General features: G+C 45.2%; 2 protein-coding genes across 2 annotated transcripts in view; one reads left to right on the top strand and one right to left on the bottom strand.

Annotated features, from left to right (window-relative positions):
- Nucleotides 1-1,952, bottom strand: part of BAG4 (BAG cochaperone 4) — a 30,803-nt gene extending 28,851 nt beyond the window's left edge. The window contains exon 1 of the mRNA XM_061404481.1: nt 1,627-1,952. Within this exon, the coding sequence (XP_061260465.1) occupies nt 1,627-1,896 (270 nt within the window). The 5' untranslated portion in view covers nt 1,897-1,952. The remainder of the gene's footprint in view (nt 1-1,626) is intronic.
- Nucleotides 1,953-2,068: 116 nt separating this feature from the next.
- Nucleotides 2,069-12,428, top strand: LSM1 (LSM1 homolog, mRNA degradation associated). The gene is made up of 4 exons (XM_061404483.1): nt 2,069-2,503; nt 7,275-7,343; nt 8,727-8,842; nt 11,900-12,428. The coding sequence occupies exons 1-4, from the start codon at nt 2,458-2,460 to the stop codon at nt 12,068-12,070; spliced, it is 402 nt and encodes a 133-aa protein (XP_061260467.1). The 5' UTR covers nt 2,069-2,457; the 3' UTR covers nt 12,071-12,428.
- Nucleotides 12,429-18,679: the final 6,251 nt, after the last annotated feature.

Below are 18,679 nucleotides of genomic sequence, written 5' to 3'. Positions count from 1 at the left end.
GCTCCTTATTCCAGATTTAGACAGAAAAATTATGGACCTTTCTTAACAATTAACCTCTCACTACATGTTTTTTCTCATACCATTTTTTCAAGATATACCATAAACCTCACCCTTTTAAAGTGTACAATTCATGGTTTTAATATACTCAGACTTGTGCAGTTATCATCATTAAATTCAGAGTATTTTCATCATCCCCAAAGGAAACCCCATACCCTTTATCTATCTTTCTCAGTGTCCCCAGGTCCACAGCTCCTGGAAACAACAAATTTTTCTACAGATTTCTATATCCTGGAATTTTCCAAAAAATGGAATCATACAATATTTGGTCTTTTTGTCTTCATCCATGTAGCACATTTTCAACATTCATCCATTTGAAGAATGTTTCAGTACCTCATGACTTTCTATGGCTAAATAATTTCATTGTATAAATACACTGTGCTGTGCTGTGCTTAGTCCTTCAGTCCTGTCTGACTCTGCGATCCTATGGGCTGTAGCCCACCAGGCTCCTCTGTCCATAGGGATTCTCCAAGAAAGAATACTGGAGTGAGTTGCCATTCCCTCCAGGGGTATGAGTATACTATATTTTATCAATTCTTCAGTTGATGAGCATTTGGGGTATTTCCCTTTTTTGGTTATCATAAATAAAGTTGCTATGAACATGTGTGTACAGGTTCTTATGTGGACATGTTTTCAGTTCTCTTGGGTATATATCTAGCAGCAGGCTTGCTAACAGTACACTTAACGTTTTTAGGAACTGCCAAACCGTTTTCCAAAACACTGAACCATTTTACATTTCCACCGGCAATGTCTGGGAATTTCATTATTACATTTCAACCAATGAGAATGTTATAATTCCTGAAGACAAGGAGAGGTGTGCCCTCACCATAGAACCGTAATCCTCTACGAAGAATATTGCATTAACAAAACAGAAGTATATTTCCGGCACGACGACACAGAATAAAATGTCAGAGGTCTTAATATATTGAGCAACTGAGTTAACCTTTCACGGTCAGCAGTTCTTCCATCGTAAAACAGGGACGCTGTAATGACATCTACGTTGCAGTCACCGTTACGATTACACACAACCCACGGATAGGTGCTTTCCAACACTGATGATGATCGATGATTCAATACCCGGCTATGCTTTAGGGGCAAAGGGCTAAATGCCCAGATCCCTCCCTTTCCTTCGCGTTCCTTCCCAGCGGGAGGGGGCTGCAGCCACATCCGTCCTTGGAGAGAGGCGGCCCCCACGAACCACGCAGGATAAATTGTGAGGATTGGAAAAGCAAAGCCAGGTCACTCCAGCCCAACCTCATCCCCCAGACGAGAGATTCGCAGCCTGCTACTCAGCTTAGCAGGTTCAGCGCAGGATCTTTTTGTTTTTTTCCTGGTAAGAAGACATTTATTACGGCTGAAGCGCAAGAGAAGGGGCAGAGAAAACACAAGCATATACCCCCACCCACGATCCTAGTCTCTTGTCTCTCCAAAGCCGTATTAGGAAAACGCACGAAACCCAATTCATTACGAACTCTTGGCAGCTGTATCAATCCCAATAGCCCTCACCCCCAAAGACTCCCTTATCGGACTCCCCCACCCCACCCTGGGGACCGGTGGCGCAAAGCTCACCTGGTGGCCTCCGCCAGCACGACCTGGCTCTGACCAGGCGCCTCCAGACGCGTAGTAGCCATCGCCTCCTCCGCCTTCCCCCGGCCAGGTGGTCTCCGCCGGGCCGCCCCCGCGCCCCCGCCAGGAAATGGGAGGCTGGGGAGGCTCGGGGCGTGGGGGATAGATGGGCGGAGGCGGGTGCACCGGAACATCCCCACCCCCAGGCCCGTAGTAGCGGCCATAAGACGGGCCGTCACTGGGGCCGTAGCCCGAGCGCCTCAAGGCCGACATGGGCTCTGCCGCCCCCAGGCACTTCCCGCCCCCCTGCCCCTCACTGCCGGCCCACCGCGCAGGCGCCGGCGGGGAAGCGCGAATGGACCGCAGGGAAAGGGGGTCGGCCTGCAACAGCCAATCCTGGCTGGATCCCGCCCCCCGACCCCCCCCTCCGCTTCCGCGTCCTGAGAGGCCGAGGGCGGCTGTCTGTGTCTCTGGGGTCTAGGAAGCAGGAGAACGAGCGTTCCTTAAAAGGGAGAACACACCTCCGCACTGTCCGTGCAGTCTAGACTCCTCTTCCCCTTCTCGTCAGGGCTATGGAAAGGGTATCCCGGGGCGGGGGTAACCACATGAACGGTCCCGCCTCTTCCTGAGGGCGGGCACGTGGCCCCGGAAGTGGGTGGTGTACATGGCGGCGTTTCCGGCAGGCCCCGGCTGCTGAAAGCCGCGGCGGCGGCGTTGGTCCGGGTCCGGGTTCCTGTCCCGGTCCCGCAGAGGCGGCGACCGCGGTGGGAGGAAGGAGGTGTGGGACGCGCTGGCCCACCGCCGCCATACGCTGCAGCTCCATCTCGACTCAAAATGAACTATATGCCTGGCACCGCCAGCCTCATCGAGGACATCGACAGTGAGTAGTTCATCTCCTCAGAGTGAAGTCTAGGGTGAAACCCTTCCTCCCAGGAGGGTGCCTCTTAAGGAGGAAGCTGATAGAATGAGTCCGGGCCGGGGGCGGTGTGTATTTAGTCCAGTTCTGGACGTCCGGCGTTGGCATCCTAGCAGGATGCCGGAGTCACGGGACACGCCGTTTGCCACTTTGTCGACTTCTGCCTGTATCCCGCCTCTCGCAGCTTCCACCGGATCTCCCGGGCAAGCTGTTGAATTCATTTCTGCTTTTCACGGATGCGGCTGCTGAAGCTCACATGTGAAAGTTACCGTTTCCCCGGTCCATCGTCTCCCACCTGTGGTATTTCGAAGTACCAGGTGGTTACTGGGTGGATGAATGAGAATTCTCAGAGAAAGGGTTCTTGCAGAAACGAAAATAGTAATACAACAGCAGTTGGACTTAATTAGCACTAAACGTAGGGTTTATACTGTGTGGCCGTTTGCAGTCTTTTACCGTTTGAGAGTATTTAGCTTTTCAGACTGGAGAAGGAAATGGCAACCCACTCCAGTGTTCTTGCCTGGAGAGTCCCAGGGACGGGGGAGCCTGGTGGGCTGCCGTCTATGGGGTCGCACAGAGTCGGACACGACTGAAGCGACTTAGCAGCAGCAGCAGCAGCAGCAGTATGGAGAAGGCAGTGGCACCCCACTCCAGTACTTTTGCCTGGAAAATCCCATGGACCGAGGAGCCTGGCTGCAGTCCATGGGGTCGCTGGAGTCGGACACGACTGAGCGACTTCACTTTCACTTTTCACTTTCATGCATTGGAGAAGGAAATGGCAACCCACTCCAGTGTTCTTGTCTGGAGAATCCCAGGGACGGGGGAGCCTGGTGGGCTGCCGTCTAGGGGGTCGCACAGAGTCGGACACGACTGAAGTGACTTAGCAGCAGCAGCAGCAGCAGCTTTTCAGACTAGGTAGTGACTTTTCCAGAAAGACTGAGTCACTTCAAATTTACTTTTTTTCTCTGTTAGTTTTCTCTTACTGTTAAGACCTCCCTTATTCCTAGTCACTATCCTGAAGAAGAGCTCGGTTGTATCAGTTGTCTTTTGTTCTTCCAAACTCTGATCTGTGAGTTACTCCTAAAACAACACTTTTTAAAGTTGTGCACAATTGTGTGATCTGTCTCATTAACTTGTAATTGCTGCGAAACAGTTACCACGCAGTTCCAAACAAGTTCAGCAATCTTCTGCAGTTACTGTGCATGTAAAGAATGAATTTGTGATGAAATCCTCTCCCTATCCTCTGAAATCACTTTTTAGATCCAAATTAGTGATTTTGCTACTGAAGGGAATGTAGTGTAGCTTGGATCAAATTCATGTGTGAGTAACCACTGTACACGCCTGTCTGTAACGTGTAATGAAATCTTTAATTCTAATTGTCTGAGGATGGTGCCCTCACCTCTCTTGTTATGTATCTGAGTTATTTGAGATCCCTAGCACATCCTGCCGTTCTAACAAAAGTAATTGTTTTTCTCAAGTCTCTAACCCCTTTTGCAGATTCCAAGCTCCTCCTCTACTCAGTGGTTTCAAATCACTTCATATGCAGCCTTCACTGCAACACACACACACTTTCCTCCTCTCTCCTCAGTCTTTCTGTATTTTCACACATCTTCTCATCTCATTTGGAAGTATTCCTCCCTTTCAGTCTGTGTCTTATTTATTTTTCCTGCCAGCTGCTTCTGGAATCCATTAATACCCTTTTTTGCTCATATCTTTTGCTCCCCCTCATGTATGTTCTTGTCTGTCATATTTTTTTTTCAGTTATATTTCACCATCAAATTCCCATTCCTTTTTTCACATCTGTACCCCTAAACCTCTTAAATATCTCCCATTTTAGCTGTTTCCTGGCTACCTGGTGTAGACCACCTCTGTCACCCTGCAGTCAGATTTTTTGGTCAACACGCTTCTGAAACTGCAGTCTTAAAAGACATCTGTCTAATGCATTCCTTCCCCTTTTTGGCACTGTGATGCCATTATCATAGGATTCTTCATTTTCTTGATTTTTCCAACACTGGTACTTGATTTTCTTATCTCTGCAACAGTTATTGTTCCCTAAAATAAATGGACTCCTACGTTCCATCTTTGGCTGCCGCTTTCTTTAAATCTCTAGGAGAGTTCCTGGACTTTAATAATGGTATCACCTCTTTGTGGGCATATCGGAAATTGCTCTGATCCAGACTTCTTTGGCCTTCCAGTCTTAAATCTCCAGTTGCCAGCTGACGTTTCTGCACAGGTGTCTTGATACTACTGGAGAATCACAACAGCAAAACACCTTCCACGGGATCTTGCTTCTTTCACTCCTGACTTTTGGTACATGGTCCTTCCTGACAAGATGACTCAAAATTCCTGCATCATCTTTAACCCATCTCTTAGCTTCCCACTCTCACACACATATCTACATATACAAACACTCTTGGTTGACCAATTCCATCCCTTATAACTGCAGTGTCTTGATCCTCTCATCCTCTCCCTTCCCATCTCTGCCCTGCTTCAGGTCTCTTCTTCATGTCTCAGACTCTGGTAATATCCTCAAAACCATTCTTTTTCTACCAGTTGAATCTTCAGAGTTGTCTTACTCCCCATGAAGTCACATCCAAACTCAGCCTGCTCCCAGTACTTTTCTGACTTCATCTCCTATTCCCTTCACACCCTCAACTTTTAGCCACACGTCTGGATACACAGCTCCCTTTTCTTCTGCCTAAATTACAGATTTCCCTCCTCTTCCCAGTCCCTGTCACTCTTCCCATGGCCAAAAATTATCTACCTTTTAAGGTCCATTGGAGGAGGCAATGGCAACCCACTCCAGTACGCTTGCCTGGAAAATCCCATGGACAGAGGAGCCTGGTAGGCTACAGTCCATGGGGTTGCCAAGAGTCGGACACGACTGAGCAACTTCACTTTGACTTTCAAGTCCAACTCAGATACCTCCAGCTAGATACAGTTTCTCTCAGTCTCATGTAATTAAGATTTGCCCTCTTGTGGTACTTAATTATAGCAACAAAAAAGCCTATAAATTCCTTCAGGAAAGAATCACTGTCTTGTTGCACTGTTCTGCATCTTTATTATAGCATCTGCATCTGCATCTTTATTATAGCATCTGCATCTTAATTATACAACCCCCTGGACTATAACACACCAGGCTTCCCTGTCTTTCACTGTCTCCCAGAGTTTGCTCAGACTCATGTCCATTGTGTTGATGATGCCATCCAACCATCTCATCCTCTCTTGCCCCCTTCTCCTCTTGCCCTCAGTCTTTCCCAGTATCAGGGTCTTTTCCATTGAGTCGGCTCTTTGCATCAAGTGGCCAAAGTATCAGAGCTTCAGCTTCAGCATCAGTCCTTCCAATATTCAGGGTTGATTTCCTTCAGGATTGACTGGGTTGATCTCCTTGCTGCCTAAGGGACTGTTAAGAGTCTTGCATCAGTTCTTTGGTGCTCAGCCTTCTTTATGGTCCACGTTCTGCATGTAGAAAGTGAAGTGAAGTTGCTCAGTCGTGTCCGACTCTTTGTGACCCCATGGACTGTAGCCCACCAGGCTCCTCCCTCCATGGGATTCTGGAGTGGGTTACTGGAGTGGGTTGCCATTTCCTTCTCCAGGGGATCTTCCCGACCCAGGGATCGAACCTGGGTCTCCCACATTCCAGGCAGACGCTTAAACCTCTGAGCCACCAGGGAAGACTTAGAAAGTACTTTATGCATGGCATTAAAGACAAATAAGTGATTTTTGCTAGCTATTCTGGGCTTCCCTTGTAGCTCAGTCTGCTAGCTATTCTAGTGACTGGCTTACTGTCATTCTTCAGTGTCTCGAAGAGTCACCTCTTCAGAGGGGTTTTCCCTAGCCACCTTCTCTCCCCGCCACCCCCCCCGTTTGTTTATTTACTTGGCTACACCGGGTCTTAGTTGCAGCACATGGTATCTTTAGTCGCAGCATGCACACTCTTAGTTGTAGCATATGAGATCTTGTTCCTGGGCCCCCTACATTGGGAGTGTGGAGTCTTAGCCCCTGGACTACCCTGGAAGTCCTCACCACCCTCTCTTCTATAGCTTCTTTCCCTCCCTTTCTCATATTATCCTGCTGTCTTGTTTTTATTCTGCTAGACTAATCACCATAGGTCATTTTTTTAAATATGTTTGTTTTTCTCCACCAGGCTTATAAGTTCATGAGGTTGGTGACTCTGAGTCTTATTCTCTACTATATATCTAGGCCCCAGAACAGCACATAGCCCTCAATATATTCTGTTGAATTTTTGCTCTGGTTTTATTATCAGCATCCTCATTTTACACGTCTTTGGTACTGTTTTTATTTAAAACCGTCTCTGATTCCACAGTGTGAAATAGAAACTCTCTAAGATGAGGGGAAAATAATTTTGGAAAATTAAGATCATAAAGACCATCTAGATCAAATGTCCAAATTGGCAGGTATAGAAACTGACATGATGCTGACAGGGTTTAACTGTCAAGCACTGGCATCTGGAGCCAGTCCGTTGGGCCCCCTGACTGCGTGCCCAGTCCTTCCCCACTCTGCTGCCCCTCTTAGATTCTTTTCACCACGCATCTTCTCATCTAAACTAATCCCCAGCTGCCTTGGTCATCCCTCTAGTTTCTCAATGAACTCTGCGTTAAATGCTCTGTAATAGGAAATGGTAAAGCTTAATCTGCTACTAACTCTGTTTTTGTTTCCCTGTAAACTCGCTGAAGCTAACAGTTCATTTTTTAAAGATCTCTTTTCCTCTCCCCAGAAAAGCACTTGGTCCTGCTTCGAGATGGAAGGACACTTATAGGCTTTTTGAGAAGCATTGATCAATTTGGTATGTATTACATGAGTCCATGATGATAAGAGCCATGGTGGCTTTTATCATCCCATCCTCTGGATGATAAGAGCTGCCCACTGTATTTTTATGTTGTTTCGTATTGAAGTTTATCTGCAACTTTTTTCATGTACCTGGCATGATGAAATAGTGTTTTAAGTCACTACATCATTGTTTTCTAAATTACAATTAGGTGGTTTGAAAGCTTGTGTTTACAAGCTTATATTTTATTTCTAAAACTGGTTTTCACTACTAGAACATGTGGTTACAGTGTTTTGGACTATTTTTTATTTTCCCCATTAGAGGGAGCCAGATGATAGAAATACACTCAGTCTACTGAAAAGGCTGCTCATTTGTACATTGGCTTGGGTGCGACTACTCTTCAAAGCAGTTCCTGCCCTGAAGGTAATCCCTCCCTGTCCAATGAAAAGTGGGTCAGAGGCCTTTCCTGAAGCTTTTTAGGGACCCCCAACATTAAGCTCAGGATTTTATACTTTGGGATACATCAGACTCAAGGTCTTAATCTTGATTCTGTCTCTTGCGTTTTTCTAAAGAGACCTTATATTTGCTCCTGTCTTGAGAAACTTCAGTTCATGTCAACATTTGTTGGACATCAGCTAGGTCAGTGGCTTTGGGCCTAAGGAAGAACAACATAATTGAAATACTTACAAGAATCACAGATGATAGTACTGTTGTTTCTTCAAAGATGACAGCAGTACCAACTGAAGGAAGAAAAGTAATTTTTCTGCACAGACTGTGGTCCTAAACCTTAAGTCAAATTCATCAGACTACATGAGGGGAAAGTAGTGAATACTAATGTTACTCTCAGATTACCAAATTACAGTCATCTAACACAAGGGGAAAAAAACAGATTACTGTTGTATCATAATCCATTAATACCTACATTGGATTAAATGAATCATCTGTACTGAAACAAAGTTAAATCTTTGATAAATCATCACACACACATACCTGCACAAAGTAGAAAAAATGTTTCCTTCTAAAAGAAAAAAAAGATAACTTCTGCAGTTGTTTGGACTTCAGAGTTTTCCAAGTACCTTATCATATTTTCTTATAGTCATGTTGCTATCAGCAATTAACTCATAAGGAATTTAATTTTCTTCATTTATTTCCACCATCCTTCTTGTATTAGTGCAACATAATCCCAAGTACTCTATTTGCAGTTGTTTAAAAATCTCCAAGTGGTGTGTCTGAATGAAACAGGATGAGATTGTTTGAAATTTTAGCATTTTCCAGAATTAGAAAGTTTGAAAATCATGTTCAGCTAATCGTTTCTACTCAAGATAACTGATTGAGTTATGGACCTTTACCTGTAAAGTAATTTGAACTAAATGTCTTTGTTTCTTCCCTGTACACTTATAGCTAACTTAGTGCTACATCAGACTGTGGAGCGTATTCATGTGGGCAAAAAATACGGTGATATTCCTCGAGGGATTTTTGTGGTCAGAGGAGAAAATGTGGTCCTGCTAGGAGAAATAGTAAGTGAAAACTGTTAAGCTGCTATGGCTCTTGACAATCACACCGGTTAGGTTTCTTTTTGTCTTCTCAAGAAGGAAAAAATGTTTCCACCTTCACCCAGCTTCTCACGGGAAACCACCAAATTAGCTTAAGAAAGGGATATTGTAAAAGGAGAGCTTCAGAGAACAGTCAGCTTTGTTTCAGTGCCTACTGGCATATTAAAGATTTTGATCCCATTAGCAGTAAAATATCATGGATTTTTACCTGATATCAAAAAATACTGTCCTACATGGGAGTTTTTTAGCAGTCCAATGGTTAGGACTCCACACTCTCACCGCAGAGGCCAGGGTTCAGTCCCTGGAACTAAGTCCGAGGAGCTGAGTGGTGCAGCCATTATATATATAAAACACTGTCCCACACAAATGTGTTCATTAGAAGATTACTCTTGTATCTTTAGTAGCAGAAAATTGAAGTCCGATACCTAGCGAGAGAAGAATAGTCCAATGAAATATGGCTTCCCAACACTGGAATATTTTGTAGTCATTTAAACAGCTGTTTGCAAACGGTCTTCCAAGGCGTACAGACAGTTGGGTTGGGGGAAAGGCACATGGCATGTACAGTGTGGTATCTGTGTCTTAAAGGGAGCAGGGGGCAAGAGTGCCTGCAGCAGAAGCCTTTCTTCATTTTCTGAGAATGGACTCGACCTCACTTGGCTTCTTAGCTCCCAGTCAAGGAGGAGGTTCATATTATCTGTCAGGAAAGCCAGCTGGCAAGTAAAAAGTTAAATCCTCTCAAGTGGTGTTTCTGTAGGTGTGAGTGTGTATGTATGTGAACCATTAGAAAACTACTTCTCCAAAATATATATTAGAACTACTCTGACATTTTTAAAGAAGATAAAATGATTTCACAGTTTACATTAAACAGTTACTTTAAAAGTGCTTTATTTAATATCTTTGACTTGATCCTGGTGCTTCTGATTATTGCGTTTTCCAGGAAAATCAAACCTTGATTTTATCTTTAAAGTTTTCAGTAGCATTTCACAATCCCTAGCCACATGTTAAGTCAGGTTTACAGAAGTCTTTGGAGAGAAGTGGCTTGGTCTGTAGCTGTTTTTTGTTTGTTTGTTTGTTTATTTGTTTTCATAGCAGTTTTTAACTATACACCATTCGCGAAAGTAAGGAGGTAATTCTGCCAGGGTCGTGTTTGTTCATGTTGGAAACAGAAAGAACTAATCAATGCTGTCCAAGAATTGCTATGAAATATATGAAGTAACTTTCAAGTTTTAAAAATATTTTTGTGGTTGATGTAAAGCACCATGGTATCCTGGGATGTAGGGGTCGGGATTGTCGTCTGACTGAATATTCAGAGGAACTGGCCAATCTCTGGATGGTAGGATGGTGGGTGATTATTTTTTCCTCCTTTTTTACTTTTCTGAATTTAACTTTTAGAGAGGAAATGTATTACTTTGCTATCAGGGGAAAGATTTAAGTCACAAGACCACACACACACACTGCTTTAATTGAAGAATAGAAAACAGCACAGATACACTTTCTGTGCCAGTTACATTGGCACAGACACGGCCCTGTGTAGATGTATGTGAAGAGAAAAATTTGTGTTTATTCTTGAAGTGTCATTGTTTCCTGGGAGCCCTTTCGTGGAGAAGAGTACTCTTTTTTTGGTATGTTAATGGTTCAGATTCTGCAGAATTTTTTATAGTGGTATTACTAAAGAAATACGGTTCGGGCCTGCTTCCACAGTTCTATGAATCGATGGTCTGTTTGAAGACGTGTACCAATTCTAGGAAAACGCAAAACTAGAAGCCACTTGCATTCTGTAGACACGCAGTTGTTTGTGAAGTCCCTGGCTTCTACCTCAAGGATAATGAGACACACGGCCTTAAGTAATAAGCTGATTGTTGGGAAACAGCATTGTCATAACCACACAAATAGCTCAGCGCATAACATTGGGAAGTCCAGGAGGTAGGACACTGAGCCAAGAACATTGTCTTCCCTTCTGCCGCCCATGGGCTGTGAGGGAAGATCACACTTGATAATGTATATTTTGCTGGATGCAGCTAACTTTTGGGGGCAGGGCTTGCTTATGGAATTTATGTGGCTTTCGCTCTAACCTCTCTGGGAGAGTCCTCCATCCGTGGTGTCACCGCTGTGGCTTCTGAGGCCTTGGCCGCCTCTGCAAATTAGCATCTAGCAGTAGGCTGGAACGTTTGGAGAGGTGGCGTTTGCGTTGATGCCTTCCCAGATTTTTAAGTAAAAGTCGGAGGATGAGAAATGTGAGTACCCTGTCCGTGGAGGCTTTCCATGTTACAGAAACACCAAGTGATACCTAGATAAACTTCTTAAGGAGAAGAAACAGTCAGTAGATGGATAATTTTATAGCAAAGTTCTGCATTATCAAGTTGGTTATCAGATGTTTAGGATGTTCAAAAATAAAAATATTAGCATATTTTACCATATTAAATGGGAAATGTAGCCAATATTTGTGAAGAATGTTGGGGCCAAAATGGTTTACTAACCCAGCTGGTTTGCTGGGGTTTTCTCCAGAAGACTAGTTGCCATGGGGGAGAAAGTAGTCCTGTGTTAACAGAGGGCCAGTTGATTGCCTTTGGCTTGGGGGCTGGGGGTCAGGGGTTCTACTTTGAATCAGTGTTTTATACTTTTTAGCGAAAAAAAAAAAGCTCCAGAAATTACGCTGACTTTGACTATGTATAAATACAAAATTTATTTTAAGCTACCTTGACCTCGGTGACTTCTCTCTTGGATTTCCTGGGGTTGGGCAAATAGCTGTAAGAAAAGTAGTTCTTAACTCATGTAGGACTTTGCACAGACTAAAGCTTTGTTATGCACACTGATACTGATTCCTGTTAAACCACACCCGTGTGTTCTATAGGAGTGTTGCCAGCCATTCCTTTGTAAAGTGTTATCTGTCCATAGGGTGTTTGTGCCCTGGCACAAGTAAAATAACTCAAGCCTGATATAGGAATCCATTTGCCTTTGTATCTGTGATGTTTTCTATTCTTGGTCACAAGGTAAAGTTTTCCAAACCTGCTTGTTTTGTAGGACTTAGAAAAGGAGAGTGACACACCTCTCCAGCAAGTGTCTATTGAAGAAATCTTAGAAGAACAGAGGGTGGAACAGCAGACCAAGCTGGAAGCCGAGAAGCTGAAAGTCCAGGCCCTGAAGGATCGAGGCCTGTCCATCCCTCGGGCAGATACTCTCGAGGAGTATTAAGTCTTCTGCGCAGAGACTGTCGCTCTTGGGGAGCAGGGCTGTCACTAAACGAAGTGACAGCCTGGTCACCTCACACATGTGATGAGAGACTCTATAATAGAGTTTTGAAAAGTCATTTTTATTTTTAATTCTTTCACAGATGCAACATGAAGAAATCATGTGTTCTGTTTTTGTTTTTGTTTTTGTTTTCATTTTAATTACAAAATCATCGTCTAAAGAAATAGTGGCATGGACTCCTCTCACTCATCACTGTGGAGCCAACAGCTACTTCTTTACATTGCTCTTCTCACCCCAAATGAGCGGCTACAGGGGACAGTCTTCATTTACTTGTAAATAAAACTCGAATCTCAAAATTGCAGTGTTATTTCCCAAGTTTGTGTTGCCTTCAGTGACTGGGCATCATTTAATTTCTCCTCTCAGAGGTATAAGCAGTCCACACACACACACGTGGAATTTCCCTTCTGTCACAATTCCAACCTACTATAGTTTTAGTTCGTTTATTTGGCTGTGCCAGGTCTTTGTTGCTGCCCGTGGGACCTCTAGCTGTGGCATGTGAACTCTTAGTTGTGGCACGTGTGGAACTGGGGCCCCTGCATTGTGAGTGGAGTCTCAGCCACTGGACCATGAGGGAAGTCACTTACGAAGGAGTATTTTCATACTGAATATCCTACAGGTCCTCCCTTGTCCCCTCATCTTTTTTTTTTCCCCTAATAAAAAATGTTCAGGCTTGAGGAGGGCTCTTTCAGTGAGGTTTTGCAGCTCTTGGTTACAACAGAAGCTGGTGTTTGAGAAGCAGGAGTGGTGGCAGCTGCATCACCAGCTGTGTTCCCATGAGATCCACATGACAACTTCTCTAAATGCTCTGTTAATTTCATGAGGTTTTTCTGGTCATTTGGCTGAGTCTTGAGCGTCTTATGCTGTCATCAAAAAGAAGCACAGATAAAATGGTGTTTCAGTGACATAGATCTAGGTTCTTCTCTGCCCACATGTCTTGGCTGCCAGCCCCCGGTGATGCCACCTTTCTGGTGTGATGTGATCTCGTAAGAGGCTGTACTTCCCAGGAGTTCAGTGTTGGGTATTGGACAATGTGAACTTGGAATTGGGAGACAAAACGGGTTAAAACCCAGACTGTTCTCTCTGGCACTTGGGTTCAAGCAAGTCAGTCTTCCTCCTTGACTCTGTTTTAACTGTAAAATTATTCCAGATACTTAGAGTCTGTTGAGCAGAGACATCTTTTGCAGAGAAGATACTTAAATCCAATTCCTATCTTTGAGTTACTTTATAGTATTCAATTGGAGAAGGCAATGGCACCCCACTCCAGTACTCTTGCCTGGAAAATCCCGTGGATGGAGGAGCCTAGTAGGCTGCAGTCCATGGGGTCGCTAAGAGTCAGACACGACTGAGCGACTTCACTTTCACTTTTCACTTTCATGCATTGGAGAAGGAAATGGCAACCCATTCCAGTGTTCTTGCGTGGAGAATCCCAGGGACAGGGGAGCCTGGTGGGCTGCCGTCTATGGGATCGCACACGACTGAAGTGACTTAGCAGCAGCATAGTATTCAATATACTTCACATTTTATGAGCTCAGGGGTTTGCAATGGTTTGAATTCAGTGTTTTGCAGATAAACCATTTGACCTCAGCTATTCATCACTGGCTTGGTTTCAAAGGAGGTAATATGAGAAAAGTTGCACTTTATGATTTATCTTGTGTGTTTCACCTCTAACCTTACCGCTGAATAGCCTTAATTTCTTGTTCCCACATGAAGGGGAAAAGCCCATCACCAACTGTGGAAGATGTGGTTAACTTTCACTACAAGAAAATTTTGAGAGCAGAATGTGTTGTTTTTGAGCACCACTGTTTCAGAATATCCAACACCTTCAAGAGATTCAAGTTCACTGTAATCTTTTGATTATAATTGTATAATTATACAAAAGATTATAATATTGTAATCTTTTTGACCTCACTCAGACAATTCCACATGCAATCATAAGATTTATGATTTATTCTTCTGTTCAGAAGAAGACAATTCCCATAGTAGGTCAGGAATTTTCAAGCCATGGCTGGGTTTCAGTCATCAGGTACGATAAGGTACTGCCCTTTAGACCATTGTCGCACAGGCTAGAGCTGAAGGATGGAACAAGATGAGGCTCCCTGCTCCCTCCCCTTCATCTCCCTGCCCCTCAGTGCAGGGATCGCCCTCAGTTCTGCCCAGTCCAGGCTTTTCGCAGATACTGAAATTATCCATCTTCATTCTGACGTAACTGGGTGCAGCAGCCTCTCTCACTCTCCCCGCTGTTCTTTTCCCCTTTCCTTGGCTCTTGACCTTTCATTGCATTGTCAGCTAAATTTAAACCTCAATTATCTGTTCTCGCCTACTCAGCTAAAGTCCCAGAAGGCCCTGGGTACTCAGCAGAGCCAGATACCCTCATACCATCCGGCATGGACGCCACGTCAGCATGAACCGCAGAGGTACCCAGGTGTGATGGCTGCAGAGTGGCCTCAGTTCTGCTCACAGGAGTGCGAGTGACAGGCTGAGTGAGAGACAGTAGAGCAGGTGGAGCAAGCCTGGGTGGGGCCAGAATCTCCTGTTGTCTTGTTTATGACATACTTGCCTCAGACAGCTACAAGAAAATCCTTCCCAGAAGACCCATTTTAAATAGCAACACCATCCCCAACTATATCCTTTGCAGCTTCGTCTTTCACCAGAGCAATTACTGCAATCCAACATAAATTTCACTCCCCCAACAGTGTAAATCCTTAAAGCAGGATTTTTGTCAAATTCACTCCTGTGATCGCACATGGAGAATGGTGTCAGGCACATATCAAGTCTCAGTACGTATCTGTGGAGTTGAAGGAAGGATGGATAAATGATGGTTGGATGGGGGATGCGGTGGATTCAGGCTAGTTACTAAGATACTTTAGAGACCAGTTAGAGAACTCAAAGGACGAAGACAGCAGGACTCACCCAGCAACCAGGAGTGGATTAATTAGCAGAGATCCTTACTCTGAATATGGAGATGATTTCTTACTGCCTCCACTGGAGACTGCAGCCCTCCAGGAGTGAAGAGTTGGGAGATGACTGATGTGAAAATGCCTGGTAGAGCATCCCAGGGAAATGGGGCCGGGGTGGAGGAGGACTTGTCAGGGTTGCTGGAAGTAACAGATGCTCTTTCTTCTGTTTCCCTCCCACCTGCAGTGCTGCACCCCCACCTCACATACTACCCCTTTATGAAGTGAAAGTCGCTCAGTCGTGTCTGACTGTGACCCCATGGACTATACAGTCCGTGGAATTCTTCAGGCCAGAATACTGGAGTGGGTAGCCTTTCCCTTCTCTAGGGGATCTTCCCAACCCAGGGATACAACCCAGGTCTCCCACATTGCAGGCGGATTCTTATGCAGCTGAGCCACAAGGGAAGCCCATATTACCCCTTTGGGGTCCCCCAAATAAGGAAAGCAGGAGACAACTTTAAGTGTGCTTGCTGTTCCCAACCAAGCAAGTTTTGTATCTGAGTGACCCAAGATCTTCTAACCTGAAAGAATTAGGAAACCAACCAAAGAAAGTGGCACATTTCTGTCTGTACCAAAGGCCTGGATCAGTCCACCCTGCTTAGCGCTCCTCTCCCTGTCAACTCTGGCTCTGCCAGGCCTATGTGGGAGCAGAGAATAAAATCAAGCCCTTTTCTTCTCACTTCACTGCTTTGCCTCTCTTTTCCCCACTTCTCAGCTTCCTAGATTTTATCTATTCTCCTTGTTTAAAAAAAAAAAAAAAAAGAGTAGAAAAAGATTTCTGTAACTCCACTCTAGCCACTTAGCTAGACCCTGGGCTACAAAAAGCCCTCAAGTGCTCTGGAAATACGAGGAATTGAGTAATGTCGGGGCACCAGCCCACCAGCAGTTAGGACAGCAAAAAGAGAGGGCCCAGTGCTCCCCATATCCCAGGTCAGAAACCCCAACTGCCTGGGAATTCATCTCGAAGACCCAGTTTTACCGACGAATAAGTTTGCATACAGTAAACTTCACTCTTTAGCGTACAGTTCCGTGAGTTTCAACTACTGCATGTAGTTACGCAACCACCACCCCTATCCCTTTGAATTTACCTTTTCCCGGCCTTCCCCAGACCCTGGCAAACCACTGGTCTCTTTTCTGTCCCTGTAGTTTGTGTTGGCAACTAATTCAAAATTTTCTAAAAATGGTGCGTAGGTCAAATATCTGGAAGGTTAAACTCAGCCCACCTGCCTTCAGTTGGCGCTTCTGGTTTAGGCTATTGCCAAAGACAGCTTTAACTGCGGCCCCTGCCAAGCATCCCCGGCTTGCTGGGGGACAGAAAGACGAAAACAAGAGAACCAGTGTGAGGGGATAACCGAGTGCACCGCTGATCACCCTGAGATCTGTCAGGTGTAAGCGGCAAATATGGGCCCCGCTTTTCAGAGACGAATTTGCAAGTTTTGTAAAGAGCACACAGCCGTAAGAATTAGTGCAGTTCATGACTACACAGATGGACCCAGCGATCATCAGAGTGAAATGAGTCACAAAGACAAATATCACATAATGTCACTCATTCGTGGAATCTAAAATACGGCACAAATGAACTTATCTACAAAAGAAACAACAGACTCACAGAACAGCGGATCCCGAGCCAGAGGGGGAGGGAGGGGAGGGATGATGGAGATGGACAGACGCAAACTATTAGATAAAGAATGGATAGACAGCAAGGTCCTGCTGTACAGTCCAGGGAACCATGTCCACTACCCTGCAATAAACCATAATGGAAAAGAATGTGGTCGCAGAGTCTGGCACGACTGGGCAACTGAGCAACAGCAACATATGTATAAGTGATTCACTTTGCTGGACAGCAGAAACTAACATTGTAAATCTTCACTTCTGAAAAAAAGGTGGAGAGCAGATTGTGCGTCCCGGTATCTTTACTTCGGAACACTCTTGAACTTTCCAGCGGCACCTCTCAGGACCTCCCGTTTCCTGTCTATTAAACAGGGATCCCAGGCATCCCTGGTAGTCCAGCAGTGAGAACTTGGTGCTTTCACTGCCAAGGGTTTGACCCCTGGTCAGGGAACTAACATCCCGTAAGCCGTGCACGCACATGGTTAAATAAATCAAACAAGGATCTCAATAGTGCCAACTAGTTTGGCTGGTCGTAAGGACTGAGTGACTATATGTGAAGAGCTTAGGACAGAGGTCCCCAACCCCGGGGTCATGGTCAAGGACCCATCCTCGGCCTGTGAGGAACCAGACCACACAGCAGGAGGTGAGTGGTGGCCAAGCCAGCGAAACTTCATCTGTATTTAAGGCCACTGCCATTCCCCATCGCTTGCATTACCACCTGAGCTCAGCCGCCTATCAGATCAGCAGCAGCATGATAAATGTAATATGCTTGGATCATCCCGAAACCACACCCCCAGGCCTGGTTTGTGGGAAAACTGTCTTCCATGAAATGGGTCCCTGGTGTCAGAAATGCTGGGGACCACTGGCTTAGAACAAACCCTGGCCCAGGACTTCCACATCAACCATTATAATCTACTGAGTCCCCAGCACTGAGCCAGACTCATGGGAGGGACTCCACATCCTCGGCGAATTTAGGCTTAGTCTCCTTTGTACAAGTAAGAATTACACAATGGCAAGCAACTCAGACTGAGGAAGGAAGTGCTGAATTACATCAAGTGTTCTCTGTAGGGAGGTGAACCAAAATGACCTCAACCCCACGAGTTAAACTTGCCTTAACTTTCTGCTGCCCTCTCACAATTGGCCCCATTGGAGGAAAACATGCCCTTCTTTCAACTGTAAATAAGCTTGTATCCTATAAACAGTATGGAAGAGCTGGAAGAAAGTCAGTGCTTATTGAGAATCTCCAGAGTGGCAGGCTCCGAACTTTTAATTATCTATCACTTTCCTAGTGGATCAGACAGTAGAGAATCTGTCTGCAATGCAGGAGACACGGGTTCGATCCCTGGATCAGGAAGATCCCCTGGTGAAGGGAATGGCAACCCACTCCTGTATTCTTGCCTGGAGAATTCCATGGACAGAGAGCCTGACAGGCTACAGTCCACTGAGTCGAAGCCACAACACAATTACCTAGCACTGTGCTAAGTGCTGGGGAGTCCAAAACTTGAAAAGGATCCAAGCCCTTATGAAATTTCCAGGTCCTAATGGAGTTTACAGACATGGATAGAAGGGAGGACCCACAGGTGTGGGGTAGAGGAACACTGGGAAGTCTGTCTCTCCCTCTCAGTTTCTCTGTTTTTCTTTCGCTTAAGAAAGTCTTTAAAAAAACATGGGTGGGGAGAATGGGTAATAGCCTTATTGACACTGTGATAAATGTTTGTCAAGGGGGCCCAAAGGTATTGGATTCTAATTAAAGAGTAGAGTGAGGGGATGTCCAGAGCTGGGAGCTGGCCCGAACGTGGGGGCACCTCAGAAGGGCGCTGGCCCGGGCTGGAAGAGAAGCTGGGGGCGGGGGTGGGAGTCCAGAGTGCCTAGACACTGGCTAAGATGTATCGTTACCTGATTTAAGCCTCATTACTGCCACGAGAGGATTATACAAAGAAAAAGAAAATATACCCTGATTATACAGATAAGGAAATTCAGATTGAAG

Source organism: Bos javanicus, chromosome 27 (genome assembly GCF_032452875.1).
Source record: "Bos javanicus breed banteng chromosome 27, ARS-OSU_banteng_1.0, whole genome shotgun sequence".
In the NCBI taxonomy this organism is placed as follows: Eukaryota; Metazoa; Chordata; class Mammalia; order Artiodactyla; family Bovidae; genus Bos; species Bos javanicus.
Note: the sequence above shows the minus strand (reverse complement) of the source record. Positions and strands in the feature narration are given on the sequence as shown.

Coding starts and splice junctions, on each gene's coding strand:
- LSM1 (XM_061404483.1), top strand. CDS start 2,458: ATGAACTATATGCCTGGCACCGCCAGCCTCATCGAGGACATCGACA. Junction 7,344..8,726: donor GAGAAGCATTGATCAATTTG/GTATGTATTACA, acceptor GTACACTTATAG/CTAACTTAGTGCTACATCAG. Junction 8,843..11,899: donor TGGTCCTGCTAGGAGAAATA/GTAAGTGAAAAC, acceptor CTTGTTTTGTAG/GACTTAGAAAAGGAGAGTGA.